The following is a 19353-nucleotide window of genomic DNA, read 5'->3' on the forward strand; positions in this document are numbered from 1 at the left end:
AGTCATTTTAGATGTCTCATGGCAGAAGAATTATAGGCTTTTATGCTGTTACAATAAAGCCCCCCACCACACAACCCCCCTAAACTCGACTTAGCCAGGAAAAAAAAACGAATAACTGTCACAGATTGAGACGAAGGCTATAATCAGGTTTCTGTGTTTTAAAAAATGGCCGTCTCAGCGCTGTCACCAGCTAAAGTGGCTGTGATTTCTAAGATTATTGTGTTAGCTGCTCTTTGTTCACTCTGTATTTTTTCTTTGTCGGATAAGAAAATGCCTAGCTATGCTTCATGTACTCTAGTAAAAGGAAGGGAGGAATGAGGGGGATGGAGACGGATGAAAAAAATGAAGTATAAACGAGATTAACTTCAATGGATTAAGGGCCTGTGTGAAACTAGTTACCATAATTATTTACTATTTATTCTAAAAGTTTACTGTAGTTTTAAAGGATTGTCATTGTGAAAGGTATTACAAGTTCAGCAGAAGTTAAAGGGCTGATTAGTTTCTAAAGGGGGTGGAAAGCATCCAGTTAGTTCTTGCTAAACTATTTATTGGGAAATAATGCAACAGATTATTTTACTGTATAAACAGCATAAATGTCATAAACTGGGTTTTGTGCTCAAATGCTGGATGCATAATTGCAAGTAATGTGCGAAACATATTCAGAATTAGATTGATAGACATATTTTCAAACAATTTATGCCCTGTTTTTTAAAATAATGTAAAATCCTTTTATGTTTGATAATTAAATCAACAGACTGCTTGTGAAGTTAATTACACGATTTAATTGAATTTAATGGTAATTAAGGATTATTTTATGACAGGCTCACTGTACTGACACATTTCCAGGAATTAATCAGGTTTGTAAACTGAGAGCCATATGCCAATCCAAAGACAATCTGTTAAATTTTTGCTTTTACAAAGCTTTTGCTTTTTTTGTTGAAATGAAGTTATTCATATGTAGTCAGGATGAATCAGAAGTAACTGCAGATCTTTTATATTTCAAATAGTGAAATACATTGCAGTTGTTAATTTGATTTTAAGATGTGGGCATTGCATTTAAAAATGGAGACAGATGCGATCTTGAAGGTACAGGGATTACGTGGTCTAAATGATGGGATTTTATAAAAAAAAAAAAATGCTACATTTAAAAGAAATAGAACAGCATGGATGTATAGTTCACTATAAGAGTAATGTATTTCAAAAATATTTCATGCTGACTTTAAGTGTCATGCATAGAAGGAATTTAAAGGATTGGGAATCGCATGCATTACTTGTCCACTAAAATTGTGATATATAAGTATGCTTGTTCTGGAATTTCACTTTTTTTTAAGGTGTTGCTGTGTATTCACTGCAGTTAACATCAGTGTCAGTGTCAATGTTTACTCCTGCAGAGTTCTTGTCCACAGACATATAACATATAACTGCAATTTGTTTTATGTCATATTATAATGTTTTTTTTTTCTGGCCTGTATGTTGATTTTTATGTTTGATGAGTTTTTCCATTTGTGTTTTGTTAGACTCAACGTGACCCACAATTTTAGTTCTTACTTACACACAGGAGTTAGTACTGCTCTTGTCAGTTTTAACACTCAAGATCTGTTTGATTTGCTGTTTCAGTGTTTTATTAATGTTTTTTTTGTGTCTGTGTGTTATGTGTGTGTGTCTCACTAGCCTTCGTAACCCTTCTAAATGGCGACCAGGCACAGGATGCCATCCGAACTCTGCACCAGACATCAGTCCGGGGCCGTGACATCACCGTCCAGCTTCAGCCCACGGACTCTCTCCTGTGTGTCACCAACCTGCCCTACACAGTCACTGCCAGCCAGTTTCAGGAGCTGGTGCGCTCCTACGGCAACATTGAACGCTGTTTCCTGGTGTACAGTGACCTTACGGGCCACTCCAAAGGCTACGGCTTTGTGGAGTACATGAAGAAGGACTCGGCCTCCAGGGCACGTTCAGAACTCTTGGGCAAACCGCTGGGCGACCGTGCACTCATGGTGCAGTGGGCTGACGTCAACCACCTGACCTCCGCTGACCACCTCCACTCCAAGTGCCTATGCGTGGATCGCCTGCCGCTAGACTTTGAAGACACGGAGGAGCTGGCGCACATTTTTTCAGAAAGCTACAAACCCGTCTTCTGCCAGGTGAGATGTGAAGAAAAGAAACAGGGCGTTTGTATTTAGGCATTTCACCTCCACCGACATGGCTGGAAAAAAATATTTTACAGAAAAAATGATTAGGTGAAGTAAAGGTGATAATATTTCTTAGTCCAACAGAGAAATGATTTCTGTAGGGCTACTGTGTTGGTTGCTGCTACTTGCAGTCATAAAAAGGATAGTTCACCCAAAAATGAACATTTTGTCATCATTTAATCACCCTCATCTTTGTTTCAAACTTGTATGGCTTTCTTTATTCTGTGGAACACAAAAGGAGAAGTTTAGCACATTGTTTCTGGTGCTGTTTTTCATACAATGAAAGTGAAAAAATGGGAACTGTCAAGCTTCAGAAATTACATAAGAACACCCATAAAAGTTTGTGTGACAAATGAATTCAGTTTTTGATACGCTTTAAAGAACCAGCTCATTCGAGTCATTTATACATGTAAAGGATTCTGGCCTCAGTGATTGTGCTCACATAAAAATGGCTTATAGGAGTCATTTGTTAGGGAATCAGACTAAACTTATTCTTCTGAGCTTTTCTGAGTGACGAAAGAAAAAAGAAAGGCTTTGAGGATGAAGACAACAACTCCCATGATTCCACACTTAGTCACGACATCATCAAACTACACTACCTGGTCTTTGTTTATTTTTAATATGTGCCCTCCAGCGTTCAAGAATGACATATTGTACCTTTTAGGGTAATTAGTTAAGGAATCAGACTACACTGGGCACACATTTCTTCATTAGCATCATTTTGGTTCCAAAATTTTTGGAACCGTTTCTCAATACAACCCGGGTTTCTTTTACCAATCTAGTCATTAGAGAAGTACTGATGTTCTGATTGTGGCTTTAGAGGTTGAGTTCTGTTACCAGACTTGGTGATGAGGACTTGTGAGGAAACCCTACCCAGCCTTCACTTCTGTCTCCACTGCGTTAAGAAGAGAGAGCTTTTCACCATGCAAACCTTCTGCAGAAATCAATACCGTCCAGGAAAACTGCCTTTAAGTGCTGATGCAGGATACAGTTTCCTCAACCCCCATCCTAATCAAAACCATTTAAGCTAAAGGGCAACACTGGCTTTAGATCTACAGTTAGGGCCAACACCAGCCAACACAGAAATCAATATGCTACACCGTCTCAGTCCCATGAAGTTTTGCAACAGCACTAAACCCACAACATCTTCTGGAGTGTATGAGATGCATCAAGCTCTCAGGACTTTGACCTCAAATTGCATCACAGTGCTCTCAGGCCTCTTTAATACTCAAGCTTTGCTTCAAAAATCAATAATGGAGCTCTCTGAATATTGCCGCCCCCACTACTGTACAGAAATGAGACAACTCGATGAACTGCACTGGTGAATCAGCTCATTTCTGTGCAGGAGATGCCGGAAAATAAGATGCAAAATGTGCCTCCTGTCGACAGAAAATGTCTCATCAATATTTAGGAGGTTTTTAATGATCTAAAAGCTTTTTTTATAACTGGATGATGATTGGAAAGAGTGACTCTAGTAATGTGTTCTCCTAATTGGAGTTCTTCAACGCAGCTGTTTTGATATATGGAGTTATTTCAGGGTTTATTCAGCCCTTCTGTTGTAATAGCGCAGTGGTTTTTAAACCTTTTCAGGTGGTTCTTCACTTTAAAAGTAAAAGAAAAACAGCAAACCATTTCACCATCCAAACTATATTATATATATATATATATATATATATATATATATATTCACCCTTAGTTTCACTTTCACACTTCTTCTAAACTGATGTTTTGCTAATTTCATTGTTTCAATTTAAATTGAAATACACTGCTAATTAGGTGTGAATTAAAGGGGGGGGTGAAATGCTAATTTTCACTCAATATCCTGGTAATCTTGAGTACCTATAGAGTAGTACTGCATCCTTTATAACTCCAAAAAGTCTTTATTTTTATTATATTTATAAGAGAAAGATAGTCTGTACCGATTTTTCCCGGAAAAACACGAGCGCCTAGAGGCGTGACGTGTGGGCGGAGCTAAAGAATCACGAGCGCCAGTAGGCTTTTGCGTTGAGAGCATTTGGAAGCTGTGACACAGATCCAGAGGCTGTAATTTACCAAGAGCAGCATCAGCAAAGGCGTCTCTATGTGGTATGTACTGAAACTGTATATATTTGCTTAACGGTTTTTTGATAAAATGACTAAGTTCCACTTTATGTCGTCTTTTTTTTTTTTTTTTTTAAGCTGTACATGTGGAAAGTGCAGTTTGATGACAACATCGCATGTTGTTTACTTGATGTGCTTACGCGCTGATAGCTAAGTTAACAACACAGAGATATTTGAAGCAGTTTTACTCACCGCCTGCGGTTCCAACACACGATCGTGACCCTTTTTCGTTGGGACTGCATTATCCTTAAGAAATAAACAATGTGCAAATCTGGCGTCAAACTGGGCCTTGTCTGTAAAACAAGAATCTTCGAAATGCAGGGAACAAACAAAAACACTTGCACAGCTCCGTTGATGCTCTGTAAAAATAAACTCCATCCACTGGTCCCTTAATGCTGTTTCTCTTTTGGTAATCTGTGCAGGGTTGTCTTGCCCTGGCAACCAAAAACACACTTCTTTTGTGACATTTCGTGACGCTCTCGCTCTGATCAGTGAATGTCTCTGCTCTGCTATACGGGAGCGCGCGCTCTTCTGGCAGAAGTGCTCTTAGGACCCATATAAGGAAATTCCGCTCCATCTAACGTCACACAGAGCCATACTCTGAAAAAAAACTTTCCAAAACTTGTGACAAACCGGAAGAGGTTTTTTTGGAACAAAAATACTCCTTCAAACGTACAACTTTATTTTTGAAACTTTGTCCATGTTAAGCATGGGAATCCAACTCTTTAACAGTGTAAAAAACTCAGTATGCATGAAATAGCATTTCACCCCCCCCTTTAAACTAAATGAGCCAGCTGTTCGTTATTTATTAAATTTAACTACACAACTTGCATCCACTAACGCATTGATGACACTATTGAAGTGAGACAACAAAAAAAACGGTACCACTTTATTTTACAGTACTGTTCCCCATGTAAATACTATGTACTTATTATAGTAATTACAATAACTATGTAATAACTAGGTACTAACCCTGAACCTACCCCTAAACCTAACCCTACCCCATGTAGTTACCTTGTATTAGCAGAACTTTCTTAGATAAATACACTGTAAGTACACTATAAGTACATGTAAGTACACGTACTGTAAAATAAAGTGCAACCAAAAAAACGATATCGCAAATGATTGTTAACAGTTGTTTAGTTGATTGTTATGAGTATATTGATCAGTCATTAGTCAAATTGCCCAGTAGTGGTGCTTTCTGTAAATTTGTTAAGATGCTTAGGTCTTGCTCACACACTGCACATTTATGCCTGTGATGTCTCAGTTGATCACAAGACATACATGAACCAATTATGAGGCAGAATATGTCCTTTGTGTTCCTTGAAGGAAAGTCATACTGACATAAGGGTGATTTAATGACTTTTAGTGGCTTCATTGTTCTCATTTAGAGTGAAGACAAGGTCATGTTTGACTCTCCACACATGATGCAAAAGTGTGTTTCTCAAAACTACTGTGGTGTGATATGAAATGACAAAACTCTTGAGTTTAGTTGACAGGAAATGTGTTCGAAAATGCATCTTTTTTTTTTCTTTCTCACATCCCACCTCACACTTTATCATTCATTCATCTTGCAGTCCCCCTCCCTTCTGTCAACTCTCTTCCTGTCGCCTTTCTTTTTGAGAAAGACAGCAGCAGTTATGTTATTAGATGACTCAGCGCGTCTATGATGGGCAAATTCTGACCCTGGCACATATGATGGTCTCACATACACACGCAGACTGACAGCTGGATGCACACACAGTGCATCCAGATATATTTAGGGGGATGTGATTATTCGTAAGTGGACAGTTTTGATTTTGTTATTGCTGCTTTCTGTATCCATTCCTTCCCCTCCCTCTTCTTTGTCTGCTCTCTGTTTGTCTCTGTTTCCTTTCAGCTGATATGAAGGTCAGCTCATCTGCTGACCCCTGACCTGACACCATCAGTTGATTTTGAAAGCTGTCATAACACCCACAAACCAACACGTCACTCTTTCAAACAACCTCCTTCTTAAAGACTGGATTTGAAGACACACACAGTATATACTTTTAACATAAGTAACCATGAATGTTTAATGTCTTAAAATATTCATATTGACCATACAGATTAAGTGATGTGATTTTTAATGCTTCTGCATTATTAATGATCACATGTAGGTCATTTGAAAAATGTATACATCCATTTAGATGTTTGGATTGACATGCTTTAAAATGTAGCCCTTATTATTTAGCTGTACATGCATTTTTGCACTGCTTTAATTTTTTATTATATCACTTTGGTTTAGTGCTTGCATGCTGAGGGCATGTTTATATTTTTTTTATTCCCAGGTTGTGATGTTTCTACCAGGTATATATTAGTATATTTAAAACTTCAATTTTAGTTTTAGTAATTGTTGTGCTTAAACCTACTTTATTTCAGTTAGTTGCTTCATTAGTTTGACAAAATTCTAATATTTTATTGTTTTTTTTTATATTTAATAGCTTTTGTTTTGGTTAACAATAACAACACTATTTCATTATACGAGTCCTTATAAAAAAAAAAAAAACAAAAAAAAACAGCAGACTGTCTGGATAAAAATGCAAATTCACTCTTCGTTGTTGACACCTGGCTGTGACAGAGAAGAAAGGACGTTAAACAGTATTTGCATGTTTTCTGACAGCCATTACAATTTTTGTGTTCGCTATAATTGTATCTAACAATACTAAATGCATGAGTACGGAGACAGGAGAGCTGCTTTCTGGATTCTTCTTATTGAAACAACCTGTTCGGGAGCATCACCAAGTCAATTTATGTAATAGCATTGGTCCCGGGCATGTGACTAAAAGTGCAAATCTTATTGGTCGTCCAGCTTTATTAGAAGATCTTAATAAAAAATCTTGTCTCCAAAAAATTGGCATATGAAATTTGGTAGTATTGGCGTCATTTGAGTGTTCATATTGGTCTGAACAGTAGGTCGTGTCAGTTTAAATGTATTCGCATTGACTTAGCTTATTGATTTATGGTGCTATCAAAGCCAACCAGAATATCATACAGACTTGATGGTGACTTGGGAGCAAACACTGCCTACATTTTCTAATCAAAAAAATTTTGTTACTTACTCGTAAGGCTGGATTTTTTTGTTCTTCACCACTGCCTTGACATTATTCTTTCATTCATACTGGCTAGTGGCCCCTTTTTTTCTCTGAATCCCACTGGGGTCTTTCTGTCACTCTCAAAGGTCAGCCATTTATAAGAGGAAATAAAACATGTCCGAGCCAGAGGGAACATGCCATGCAGACGTCCAGAGACACTATTTGCTTTTGAAGGAGTACTTTATGGTTTACTTTATATGGTTTGTGTGTGTTTAAATGGAGCTGGTTGCTGTATTGATTTCCCTGGCCTGAGGTCAGTAATGACTCAGTGGGTGTATTCTCAGTCTATCAGGTGGCTTCTTGGTTGGTTCTTGGGCAGTAAAAGTTGTGATAAAGGTCCGGCTGTGCGAGACTATAGTAGGTGTGACTCACCCATATATAGACACCTGACCTCTCTCTCCTTAAAGTTTTTGTACATACAAGGCCTAAAACAGGAAGCTCATGGAGTATCATTATTGTGTTAGATTTATGTCAAGTGCCCTGCTGGATATAGACTCATGACAGAATCAGTTTGGGCCAAGAGAAAGCAGTTTACCATTAGCGCAGCTCAGCAGGTTCACTGAAAACATTTTATGCTTCAATTTGTCACACAGAAGCCTGTCATCATATACATACAAACAAATCTACTTCCTGTTTGATTTTGCTAGTCTCTGTGTGTGTGTGTGTGTGGTGTTTTTGGCTGCGATAAGAGCCCTCGGTGGTGACAGTTTCCTTTTTTTTCTTTGCCTCTAAATAACTATTTATTATATTTCATCTCTCTTTTCATGGTTTTCTTTTTTTTTTCTTTTTTTTTTTTTTTTTTGTTGAAACAAGACGTAATAATCTCATCTGGGGCTGTTTGTGTGTGTGTGCAAATTTGAGAGTTGAATTGGTGGGTGTTTTAAATGCAGGAACATGAAACTGTGGAAGCCCATAAAAAAGAAAAATCACAAATATAATCTTTTTAATGAGATTTTTACAAAAACTTTTTCCTAGACAGAAATTTGCCTAAATGGAAAGCAAACTTTTCTTATGTCTCCTGCTTCTTTGATTTAAAAAAAAAATCAAAGAATGATTTTTTTTATGCTGTTCTTTTTATTTATCTATTATTATTATCTACTACTTAATCTAATTTATCTATTCATCAAAGAAACCCTGACAAAATATTTCCACAAAATAATATTATGCAGATCAGCTGTTTTCAGAATTGATAATAAGAAGTGTTTCTTGAGCACAAAATCAGCATATTAAAATTAATTCTGAAGGAATATAACACTAAATACTGGATTAATGACTGCGGAAATTTCAGCTTTGAAATCACAGGAATAAACTTTATTTTAAAATATATTTAAAAAACATTTCAAAAACATTTAAAAAATATCAAACTTTTGAACGGTAGTGTATCTCATCTGGATCTCTCAACAGGGTCACTAACTGTGATCAGATATTTTAAGACATTAATGTTTGCAATCAAAAATCAGAGGTTTCAGCACTCAAGATGTACAATGTACCTGTTATAGACTGAAAATAGGTTTTTTATTTAAATGTATTGCAATGGCCAATAATATATACTTAATCACTGGTTAGATTACAGTAAAAAACTAAAAAAACGTTTTAAGAGTTTTGTTGAACTGTTTATTGAACCATTCTGTAAATGTGCTTTCCTATAGAAGAGTGAATCAACTGTTATCGGTTGAAACATCTGTGAACTCAATCAAATTCTATCAAGAACAAATGATCTGCATTAGTGCACATTAATTGAATTGCTCTGTTCTTGTATGCCAATGATTGTCTCATTTGCCTCTTTTATAGTATTCTTTAAATTTATTTGGGCATCAAAAACAATAAAACACTGAATTTGTTCAAGCCATTACACATCCATTCAACTCTAGGTGCCTCTGTGATAAGTTAATTTACATATTCACAAATAATTTTTTAAAACAAATTTAATCTTTAATATTTGGCTATTTTAGTCATATACACACTTGTTCCATTATTGATGTTTTCTGCTGTTGACTCAATTGATTTTAAGGAATATAAGATGAAATATCTGACATTTTAATGAAACATAACTGAAAACTGCTGAGCTACAGTATAAGAGAGCAGTACAATGTTCATTTGGGAAGGTAGATTGTGGGAATGGTGTGCATTCACCTTATTGTTTTAACGGACACACACACAAATGTTTGACACTCTTCCAAATGACGAATGCTTTTCCTTCTCTATATTTAGACTTTTACATACGCTGTCCTGACTGCATTATAACTGGCACAGATAAGCCCGTGTTCCTCCGAGACATACCGCACCACTTATTACTGCCAAGGACGAACGCCGCATGTGTGTGTGTATGTGTGTGTGTGTGTCAGTGTGAAAGAAATATCCAGGCCACACTAGTACACAGTACAGATTCATGGTTTCCTCCATTCTCACCAGCATGTCTGTATTCATGTCTGTGCATATGTACATGTATAAGGTCCAGCTTTGAATCTGACTTTGTGTTTCCCTTTTTGCTTCCATCATCCTTTATGTCAGTCCTTTCTGCCTGTTCACTAATCAGCCCATCTTCATCCCACCTTCTCTCAACATCCTGTTTCTACTTCAGCTCTCCTTATTTTCCATCTTCTTCGCTGTCACTGGGACATTATCTGTTCATTCATTCACTCTCTCCAGAGCTCTCTCTCAGTCTCTCTTTCCTCTATCTGTGTTCCCTCAGGAGTCTCATTTCCAGCAGAGTAACTGCCAATAGCTGATTCGTTTCTTCCACCCACTCACTTTATAGAATCCCTCGATTCAAACTTCATCCTTTCTTTCTTCATCTATCTCTTTCTTTCTTTCTTTCTTTTTTTCTCTCAGGCTGTGTGAAGGCTGTGCATCTGTTTACTGCAGTGTTTTTCAGGAGTTGGGAACTTTTGAATTGTATGTGATGAAAAAGAAACTAAGTCGTGGCACAACGTATATAATATATTGACATTAAAAAGTTAAAACAATGTTCAGTTAATTTCTACATGCTAAATGCAAAAATTGTAAAAAAGATTGAACAGCACAAAACATTAATAAATCACTTTATTTGTGCTTTTCTTGGTAATTAATTAGTCAAAGCTGGTGATTCAAGCATTGTTCAGATTCTTTGAACTGACCAAGAAAGAATCTGAATCAAATGTTTTAAGGCCCTGGAAAGTTTTTGATAATAAACATACATACAGGTCCTTGAAAGTGCTTGAATTTATTTTGTGCAAGAAGTTTTCTGGAAAAAATACCATATTATTCCCTCTGGTGTACTAATGTGTTATTTCCCTGTGTTATTGTGTTATTGTTATTTCCTTGATTTACGTTAGTTACCGGATTTTTCGGACTATAAGTCGCACCTGAGTATAAGTCGCATCAGTCCAAAAATACGTCATGATGAGGAAAAAAACATATATGAGTCGCACTGGACTATAAGTCGCATTTATTTAGAAACAAGAACCAAGAAAAAACATTACCGTCTCCAGCTGCGAGAGGGCGCTCTGTGTTTTCAGTGTTTACAGGAGCAATAAGCAGCATAAGAGCGCCATCTCACGGCTGTAGACGGTACTCTTGGTTCATTTCTCTCGGTTCATGTCAAATTAATTTTGATAAATAAGTCGCACCTGACTATAAGTCACAGGACCAGCCAAACTATGAAAAAAAGTGTGACTTATAGTCCGGAATATACAGTACATGCATTAACACGTTACATTAAATGTTTCCAGCATGAGGTACTTTTCCATGACGTTCACGCTCGCACAAAATGACTAGGATGGTACCTTTAACGTTTCACAGACACATCGTGAAATTAATGTTGAATTGATTTGCTTGTTAAGATGTAAACCCATCAGGCAAGAAAAACTTAAAACCATATTCATATATCTTAAAACTTCCGGTTACATGAGCATAAGCTCTTTTCAATAAAATCCATGCAAAATAGGGTTGCCAACCATTCCGTATAATACAGAATTGTCCCATATTTAAGGCATCAGAGAAGCATTTTACAAATAAGAAATCATTCTTTTTGCACAAATCATTGTTTGTATAAGGCTTTAAGACCTTGCAGAATCCTCTGGTCATTCCACTTCACAGCGAGTGGGCTCTTCTAGCATATTCCTAAACCTGGACCTTATTAATAATGAAGAACAAATTCAAGCACCAAAATCAGCCTACACACTTCAAGTTGTCTTTAATTGAAAAATATCCGTTTACATGAATTCATAGGCTACATGGTTGCAATAATATTTTAGTTAAAAATTTTAAATGTCATTGTTTAAAAAAAATGCTTTATTGATGGAAGTTTCATAGACATGTTCAGTTGTTACTTTCAAATTTTATGCCATATATTGTATGTAATTTCACAGTATATTCACCTCCTAAATTACTACAGTTGTCCAGTCACAATTCTATAGTGGTAAAATTTACTCAGGCCAATGTTTTGTGTATAAATGCGTCACATTTTTTGTATGACATTATGACAACAAATTTGATTATTTCTGAGAACCTTTATGCACCCTTTATATATATATATTCTGTGGCGAGTCTCCCCCCTTAATTATCATTTTCACCCCCCCTTAATCAACACCCTTCATCCAGCTCCCGACAGGAGTGGGTACATGAGAGAGGAGAGGCACTGAAATACACAGGGCTGATGGCGTGTGATGAGACAAACCTAACGCAAATGGAGCCTTATCACCGCTGCTGTTTAAATGCCGAGCGCACCTCACCTCGGAAGACCGGTCTCTTTCCCGGGCATGCACGCTCTCCAAGGCCTGCCGCCACCCCCACTGTGCCTGTCGTTTGCTCCTCCCACCACAATTCTTAACTGTAGAAATAGAAATGACATACTCTGTGATGTACCAAATATTCTTCAGTTTAATGCAAAAAAGAAATACAAAAAATAGAATATATAATCTCTGTCATATGGCCAAAATTAAATGAAAAAAAGGCTTTTTTGTATAGGTGTGTTTGACACATGAAAACTGTACCAATATATCTTACAGTTTAACACAATTGTAACCTTTATCTCACTTGAAATGTGTCCCCATATTACTGTAAGTTCTTGAATTTGAAGTTAACCAAGGTGTGGGAACCCAAAATGAGTCAGTCTTTGAATCACTTAAAATCAGGCAAAGGAGCCATCTTCCTTAATCATGGATTGAATTGATTGAGAAAGAGACAGATATAAGAATTAACAGCACCAAATGTCCACAAAACATGATTACGGTAGCTTGATTCTTTGTAATGAATCTAAGTGAATCAGTCTGAATTAAGCACATGAGTCATGTTATTAAATCATGAACTTAAATGGTACTGAAAGACATTGAGCAGCACTAAAAATATTTGTGGCCAAAATTGTTAGAACACCTGACATATTTGAAAATAATTACCTTTGTTTGCCTCCAAAACTTGATTTCATTTCATAATTCTCATGAAACATGCAGATGGTTGCTATGAGCACAACAAATATCAGACGAAGTGAGTCATACTGTTTTAATGCACTTAAGTATTTGGTATGTCCACCTTTTGCAGCAATTACAGCAGCACATCTCTCTGGCATAGAGCCAGTCTATTTCTTGAGAACCACAACACTAATGTGATCCCATGTATTTTGCATCTCAAGGAAAAGGCTTTCCTTTGATTGTACAATTAATCTGTCATTTTTATTTTACAACTCGCCCTAAATTTGCTCGATGGGGTTGAGGTCAGGACTTTGAGGGAGCCAGTCCATCATTTTCAATGTTCCAGCAGATGCCTTTTGTCGCAGGTAGTTCCGGCAATAGTTTGCTTATGGGTATTATAATGGCCAATTCAACAAAAACAGCTGAAACATCTCAAATATGCCAAATGTTATAACAATTTCGTCCACCTTTGACACTAAACAAGTCAACAACAAGTTCTTTTAACTTGTTCTCACTATTTCACAAATAAAAGAAATTACGGTAACAGTATACAACAACAAAATGTTTGATTAGTGTGATTCTTTTGTAAAGAAGTTTGTAAATCAGTCTGAATTAAGCACAGGAGTCCTGACTGTTCTGAATCATGGACTAAATCGTTTGAATTTGAGGTTAGTGTTTCGAACATGATCCAGACTATCTAAGAGGCATGGAACAAACGTAGCTTTAAGCCGAACATGATGAAGGAGTGGATAGAGGAGACAGTTCTTTCCACTGATGAGTCCCTGGCAGTTGGTGGAGATGTTTTGATGAGGTGCCGCTGGACTCCCTTGAGGCCAGTTCAACAAAATGACGCACATAGATGAAAGCCAACACCTCACAACACATCTGGAGAGTGTATGTGTGTGTGTGTTTGTGTTCACTCAAGCTCACCTTGTAAATGTTATTGATTCCCTGTGTGGTTCCTCATAAGGACTGTGAGATTCAAAAGCACTGCCTGGTAATTGTGCTGGGAATTAGAGAGTCTTCAGCATATTTTCAAGAAGGCTTGATTGCATGTGTACGTTTTCTGATGGTGATTCACTTTACCGTTAAATAGGCTTGTTTGCAAGTTGATTAAACCTTGGGTATAGTGGTCGCAAATATTTTGTTACCTAATGCAATACAGTTCATACATCTCTAAGTGTGGCTTAAGTGACTGTGGTACTTTTTGGGAGGCTGCGAATGTTAGAGATGTTGTATTTTATATTTGAAATATCATTCATATTTCTTTTTACAAAGGAAAACAAAGCCAGATTTCTCTTCGCCCCAATCAGAGTCACGGAAAGAACTATATACAAGGAATTGAGTTGCCTGCTGGAACACAGAACATTCTCCCACAGACAGAGTCTAGTTTTAGATCTGGACATGGCTGGATTAATGAAAGCATGAAATGACGTCATTTCTGTTCCTGACATGAAGCTACCGTAGTAAGGCACAATGTTTCTCACTGTCTCAGCAAAGATGAAATGCTGTGATATGCTGCTTGGTTTACACAGTTATGAAAACACAAATGGCTTCTTTTTTTAGTCTCTATGTGTATGCCAAAAAGTAATAACTTAAGTAAACATAATTTATATTTATGTCTTACCTCATTAATAGATTATTGACAACAGTCATTTTTGCAATACCATGTTATTGTTGTATACCATCTGTATAATATGCCACAGTTTACTTTATTTTGCTATCCTTACTTACATAAATGAACTATGGTGTCCTGCACCCACTAGTAAAAGATATCTAAAATTATATCTGGTGTCTCAATCATTTTTGGTTTGACACTACGCACTGGAGTCCAAAAGTCTGAAACCATACTAAAAATCTGATTTAAACCTGTAAATAAACAGAAATTTTAAGGATTTAAAAAAAAAAGTAAACAAAGAAACAATACAGGAAGAAACAAAATGCATAAGAAATAGTATGCAGTATTTCTAAATCACTAATCAAATAAGAAAATCTGAAATCCTTTGTACAGATAATAATACTACTACTACTAGTTATAACAACAATATCAACAATTAGTATTTTATTATTATTATTATTATTATTATTCATAATAAAATAATGAGCGTTAAATAAAAACAAACAAACAGATGAAAAAAAAAACTCCTCAGATGTCTGGTCTCAGATATTTGGACCCTACGGTATCAATAAACAGAAATCTTCATGTTTGCCACAAGGAAAAATACTCAATAATTAAACCTCAATTTCTGTCCTAATATTGAAGTAGTGCTTAATATGCATTGGGGGTTTTATTTCTCATGTCAGAATGTCACAATCATTAACCACATCCTTTAGCTGCAGGCAACTCACAAATCAACTCCAGAAGACATAGATCAGTGGGTTCCTTAAGGCTCTGCACAACCCAGCCAAGCTCAAATCTAAAGATAAATTGTGCTTCCATTATTTACGCCGCATCCAGTTGAGAATTTTGATGAAAATGAATGAAATTGTTCAGTTTTTGGTTTCATAAAATAATCATGCCTCGCAAGAACTGAAAGAAAATTGGATTGTAATGATGTACCACAATCACACGCCTTTGGCAAGATTTGTTGATCTCCTAACACTGTGTGTGTGTGTGTGTGTGTGTTGCAGCTGGCTCAGGATGAGGGAAGTCCAGTGCGGGGTTTCGCTGTGGTGGAGTATGAGACGGCGGAGCAGGCTGAAGCCGTGCTGCTGGAGATGGACAGACAGCTGATCCAGGGTCAGGAGATACGTCTGACTCTCTGTCCCCCAGGAACCTCTGGACGCAGCACTCTCGCCGCCCTCATCGCTGCTCAGGGAGTGGTGAGTGACCTGCACGCTCACAAGGGACCAGTGACATTCTCTTTATCGCCACATAGCAAGCAACGAGAGTGTTTCACACATATTCATCCAGAAGCATTAACGCACAAACGTGCATGTGTGAAACAGCAGTGGTGACAGTTTAATTACAGTATTCATACAAACCCTGCTGTTTCAGACATCTCCAGATCTCCGCTGCATTTCCGAGGCCTGAAATAAACCGCAGGGCTATTTTCATCATGCTGGACAGAGCCACATAAACCAGCAGCAGCAGTCTGTCCTGAAGACACTGTCAGCGGTGTTGAGCATTAGCTGATATTCTCCAAAACACAGGTTTTGCTTTAGGACTCAGATTATCTTAGTTTGAGAATTTGTTTTTCTAAACGTATCATTAATTATTTGGTTTCATGCCCTTGGCGTAGAATTATTCACTATATAATACACATTGTGGTCGACACAAACCATGTTTATTCTTGCTGCAGGTGAATCTGTGTTTAATGCAGGCTGGTTCACATTTTTGTGTATCCTTCAGAAAGATAAAGTTAAGTGTATTATTTAGCTTGCTGTTCATTATAGAGAGTTCATAAGACTTGACTTAAGCTCTGAATTCCCTCAGTGGACTTTTTAATAAAGTTTTGAAATATATTCATATCTTGTGTTACACGATATTTAATATATACAGTACATTACCATTCAAATGTTTGGGTTCAGTAAGATTTTTCAATGTGTTTGAAAGAAGTCTTTTATGGATATCAATGCAGCTTTTATTTGATAATAAGATCAAAGTAAAATTGTGAAATATTATCACAACTTAAATGCTGTCTTCTATTTTAATATAATAAAATGTAATTTATTCCTTTGATGGTAAATACATTCTTCGGTCTTCAGCCTCGCGTGATCCTTCAGAAATCATTTTAGTATGCATTTTTCTTTTTTATCAAGAAACATTTCGTACTGTTATCTGTGTTGAAAACATTTTTTGTATTTTATTTTTTGTGGAAACCATGAGGCTTTTTCAGGATGACTAGAAAGTTCAAAAGAATAGCATTTATTTGAAATATAATTTAATATCAAAAGTCTTTACAATCATTGTATGCATCCCTGCTAAATACAATTTTTAATTTTATTATTAAAATGTTATTATTAAAACTATATACAACACAAAATATGGTAATACTAATTTTGGTTGGTTGCATTTTATTATTTGCATTTAGCATAATCTTTTATTCTGTTTATGTGACAAGCTTATTCACAGAAAATGACAGAATGTGACTTTCTCTTCAGTTAGGTACAACTCAATATAAATCCCAACCTTCACACACACACACAGTAATGTTCTTTCATATCTCAAATAGTGGTTCTCATTGATGTTTTGTTAATTCATTTCTTTTCAAATTCGAGACTTAATTCTGTAGACAGATGCAGTATATTGTTGCCAGAGCAGGATGTTACATCTGAACATTACTTGATTTCATTGTTCAACATTCAGCTTTTTATTTATGGAGGACAATAAAATCTGACTACCAGTTCCTAAAGGTCTATAAAAAAAAATGTAGAATATTTTTATAGACCATATGAAACAATTTCATGGACAGAAATGTTTCTTCTTGTGTTGGCATTTGTCTTATTAAAACAGCAAAATGGAGCAGGAAATATCGAAGAGCTCATTTCTTTTTTTAAATTGCGATCAATTCAAATGTACATGCTTATTAGTAATTTTATCCATTTTTAGGAGAACAAGAGCATATATTAAGACCTCGAAGCTGACAGACCTGAACTTCAATTTTATTTTCATGGGGTCCAGTGCTTTATGTCTCCACTGCTCTTTCTCTCTCTCTCTCTCTTACTTACCCTTTTTCCAACTGAAAGTATCAAGCCAAATAGAGCAAATACAAGCTGACATTTCTCAGGAAGTCCACCCCTCCGAGCCTCTCTGTCTGTATCTGAGACACACCTACCCACTCATCCACAGACTGTGAGAGCACAAGCTTTCCCCTCAGTCTGACGGCCGTTCCACTTGTGTGGAGTCATGTAATTTTAGCACTGCTTGGGGACTGGCAGATGTCTGCACTTGTCTTCTTCACCGGTTAGAACTCATATCAGCTCATACACATACTGTCCAGATATGTGCCTACTGGTTCATTTATTCAAACATTTTTAGTGCTGTGCCTCAGATCTGTTCAATGTCACATAAACAAGGATACAAATAGTTTGTTTTGGGTTCTAATCATAGTTAGGGAACTTTAAAAAAAAATCACCCCCAGAAAATTGGAAACTTAAGTTTAGTTGCTGCCTAATGAATGCTGCTTAAACACTTGGAATTTATTTAAAAAAGAAAATGAAGTGGAAACTGACAAGGCGGGAAAAAATTCTAATAGAAATCAAAGTCAAATTGATTTAAACAAAGATGTATGTTATTAGGAAAATTTTCTTTTAACATATGTGGATTTAATTAATGTTATTTTAAGTCGTTTGTTCTTGTTTATTACTTTTTACATTAAAGTTCAAATTAAAGTGATTATGATTCATTTATGTATTATGATTATTCATATATAACTTATAATTAATGTATTATATATATATATTTATTATATAAATATTGGTTATAAGTTATTATTCATAAAATATAATTTGAAAACTATAACTACAATAAAATAAATTATTTATTGTTTATTTTTATTACATTTTCTGGTCCCATTTTTATGAATACCTGTATTTTAATTACATTTGTACTTTTTAAAATACTGGGTAGAAAAACAAACAAACAAATCATATTACTGTACTTATATTCCCTAGTCATTTTCATTCTTAATTAAAATGTATTACAAGCTTCTGTTACTTTCACTGTTTATTTTATCATTGTGTCCTATTTTTCATTGAAATGCGGAACATTTAGAGCTTTTCTAGTGCTGCGGTACAGTAATCACTTGACATTTTCCTGTAATGATGTTGCAAACCACTTATTATGCAAAACATTTCATGTAACATTTAATGTTTTTACTTATATTCCTGATTTAGTGTTAATCCAGATGACACGGGATGACACGTCAGTGTCTGTGTTAGTGCATCGCTAATTATTTTATATTACTTCATATTAAAAACCTCTAAGCAAATAATTACAGTAGTGCTTTATCTCTTGTTTCAGATATATACACAGTCACTTATATGACAAAACTTCCCTGCTTTATTTAGAGTGCAACCACCAGATGTTTCAGTTTTTGTAGATTGAATCAATTGCCTCATGCTATAGAGTTTCTCAGCTGTAGTTTGGAAGCACATATCAGGAGCAGAGCTCTCTGTTAATCCATCTCTGAAGCTCTGGGCAGGGGTCATGATGGGACACGGCCCTGCTTTTGTCATTCTCATGAATAGACAGGCCAACTGTCACTCCAGTCCCTCTCCCCAAATACTTCACCCATCTGCTGCTTCACCCAGGGCCATCACCACTACCTCCACGTTCTCCTGATTCTTAAATGATTGCGTCTATGTCCCCTCATTCCTGAATATGTGGTTACACCCTTGGCTTCACCCATTCCAGTATGAAGGCAGCACAGTGTGTGTATGTGCACAAGTGGAGATGTCTGTGTGGGTTGGGGAGTAGTAGTCGGCAGATGGAGTTGGAGTGTGGTTGGGATGGATCCACACCTCTAGCAGACATCAGAGATCTAATCAGGGGTTCCGCATGTCTGCAAGCATCTCCCCCATGCCAACACACATGCTCACTCACCGCTGGGACATAAA

General features: G+C 36.4%; 1 protein-coding gene across 1 annotated transcript in view; it reads left to right on the forward strand.

Annotated features, from left to right (window-relative positions):
- raver2 (ribonucleoprotein, PTB-binding 2) overlaps positions 1 to 19353 on the forward strand; it is a 67619-nt gene that overhangs the window by 24681 nt on the left and 23585 nt on the right. Inside the window, exons 3-4 of the mRNA XM_052559706.1 lie at positions 1672 to 2144; positions 15424 to 15615. Of these exons, the coding sequence (XP_052415666.1) occupies positions 1672 to 2144; positions 15424 to 15615 (665 nt within the window). The remainder of the gene's footprint in view (positions 1 to 1671; positions 2145 to 15423; positions 15616 to 19353) is intronic.

The sequence above is a fragment of the Carassius gibelio genome, chromosome B6, assembly GCF_023724105.1.
Source record: "Carassius gibelio isolate Cgi1373 ecotype wild population from Czech Republic chromosome B6, carGib1.2-hapl.c, whole genome shotgun sequence".
NCBI lineage: Eukaryota > Metazoa > Chordata > Actinopteri > Cypriniformes > Cyprinidae > Carassius > Carassius gibelio.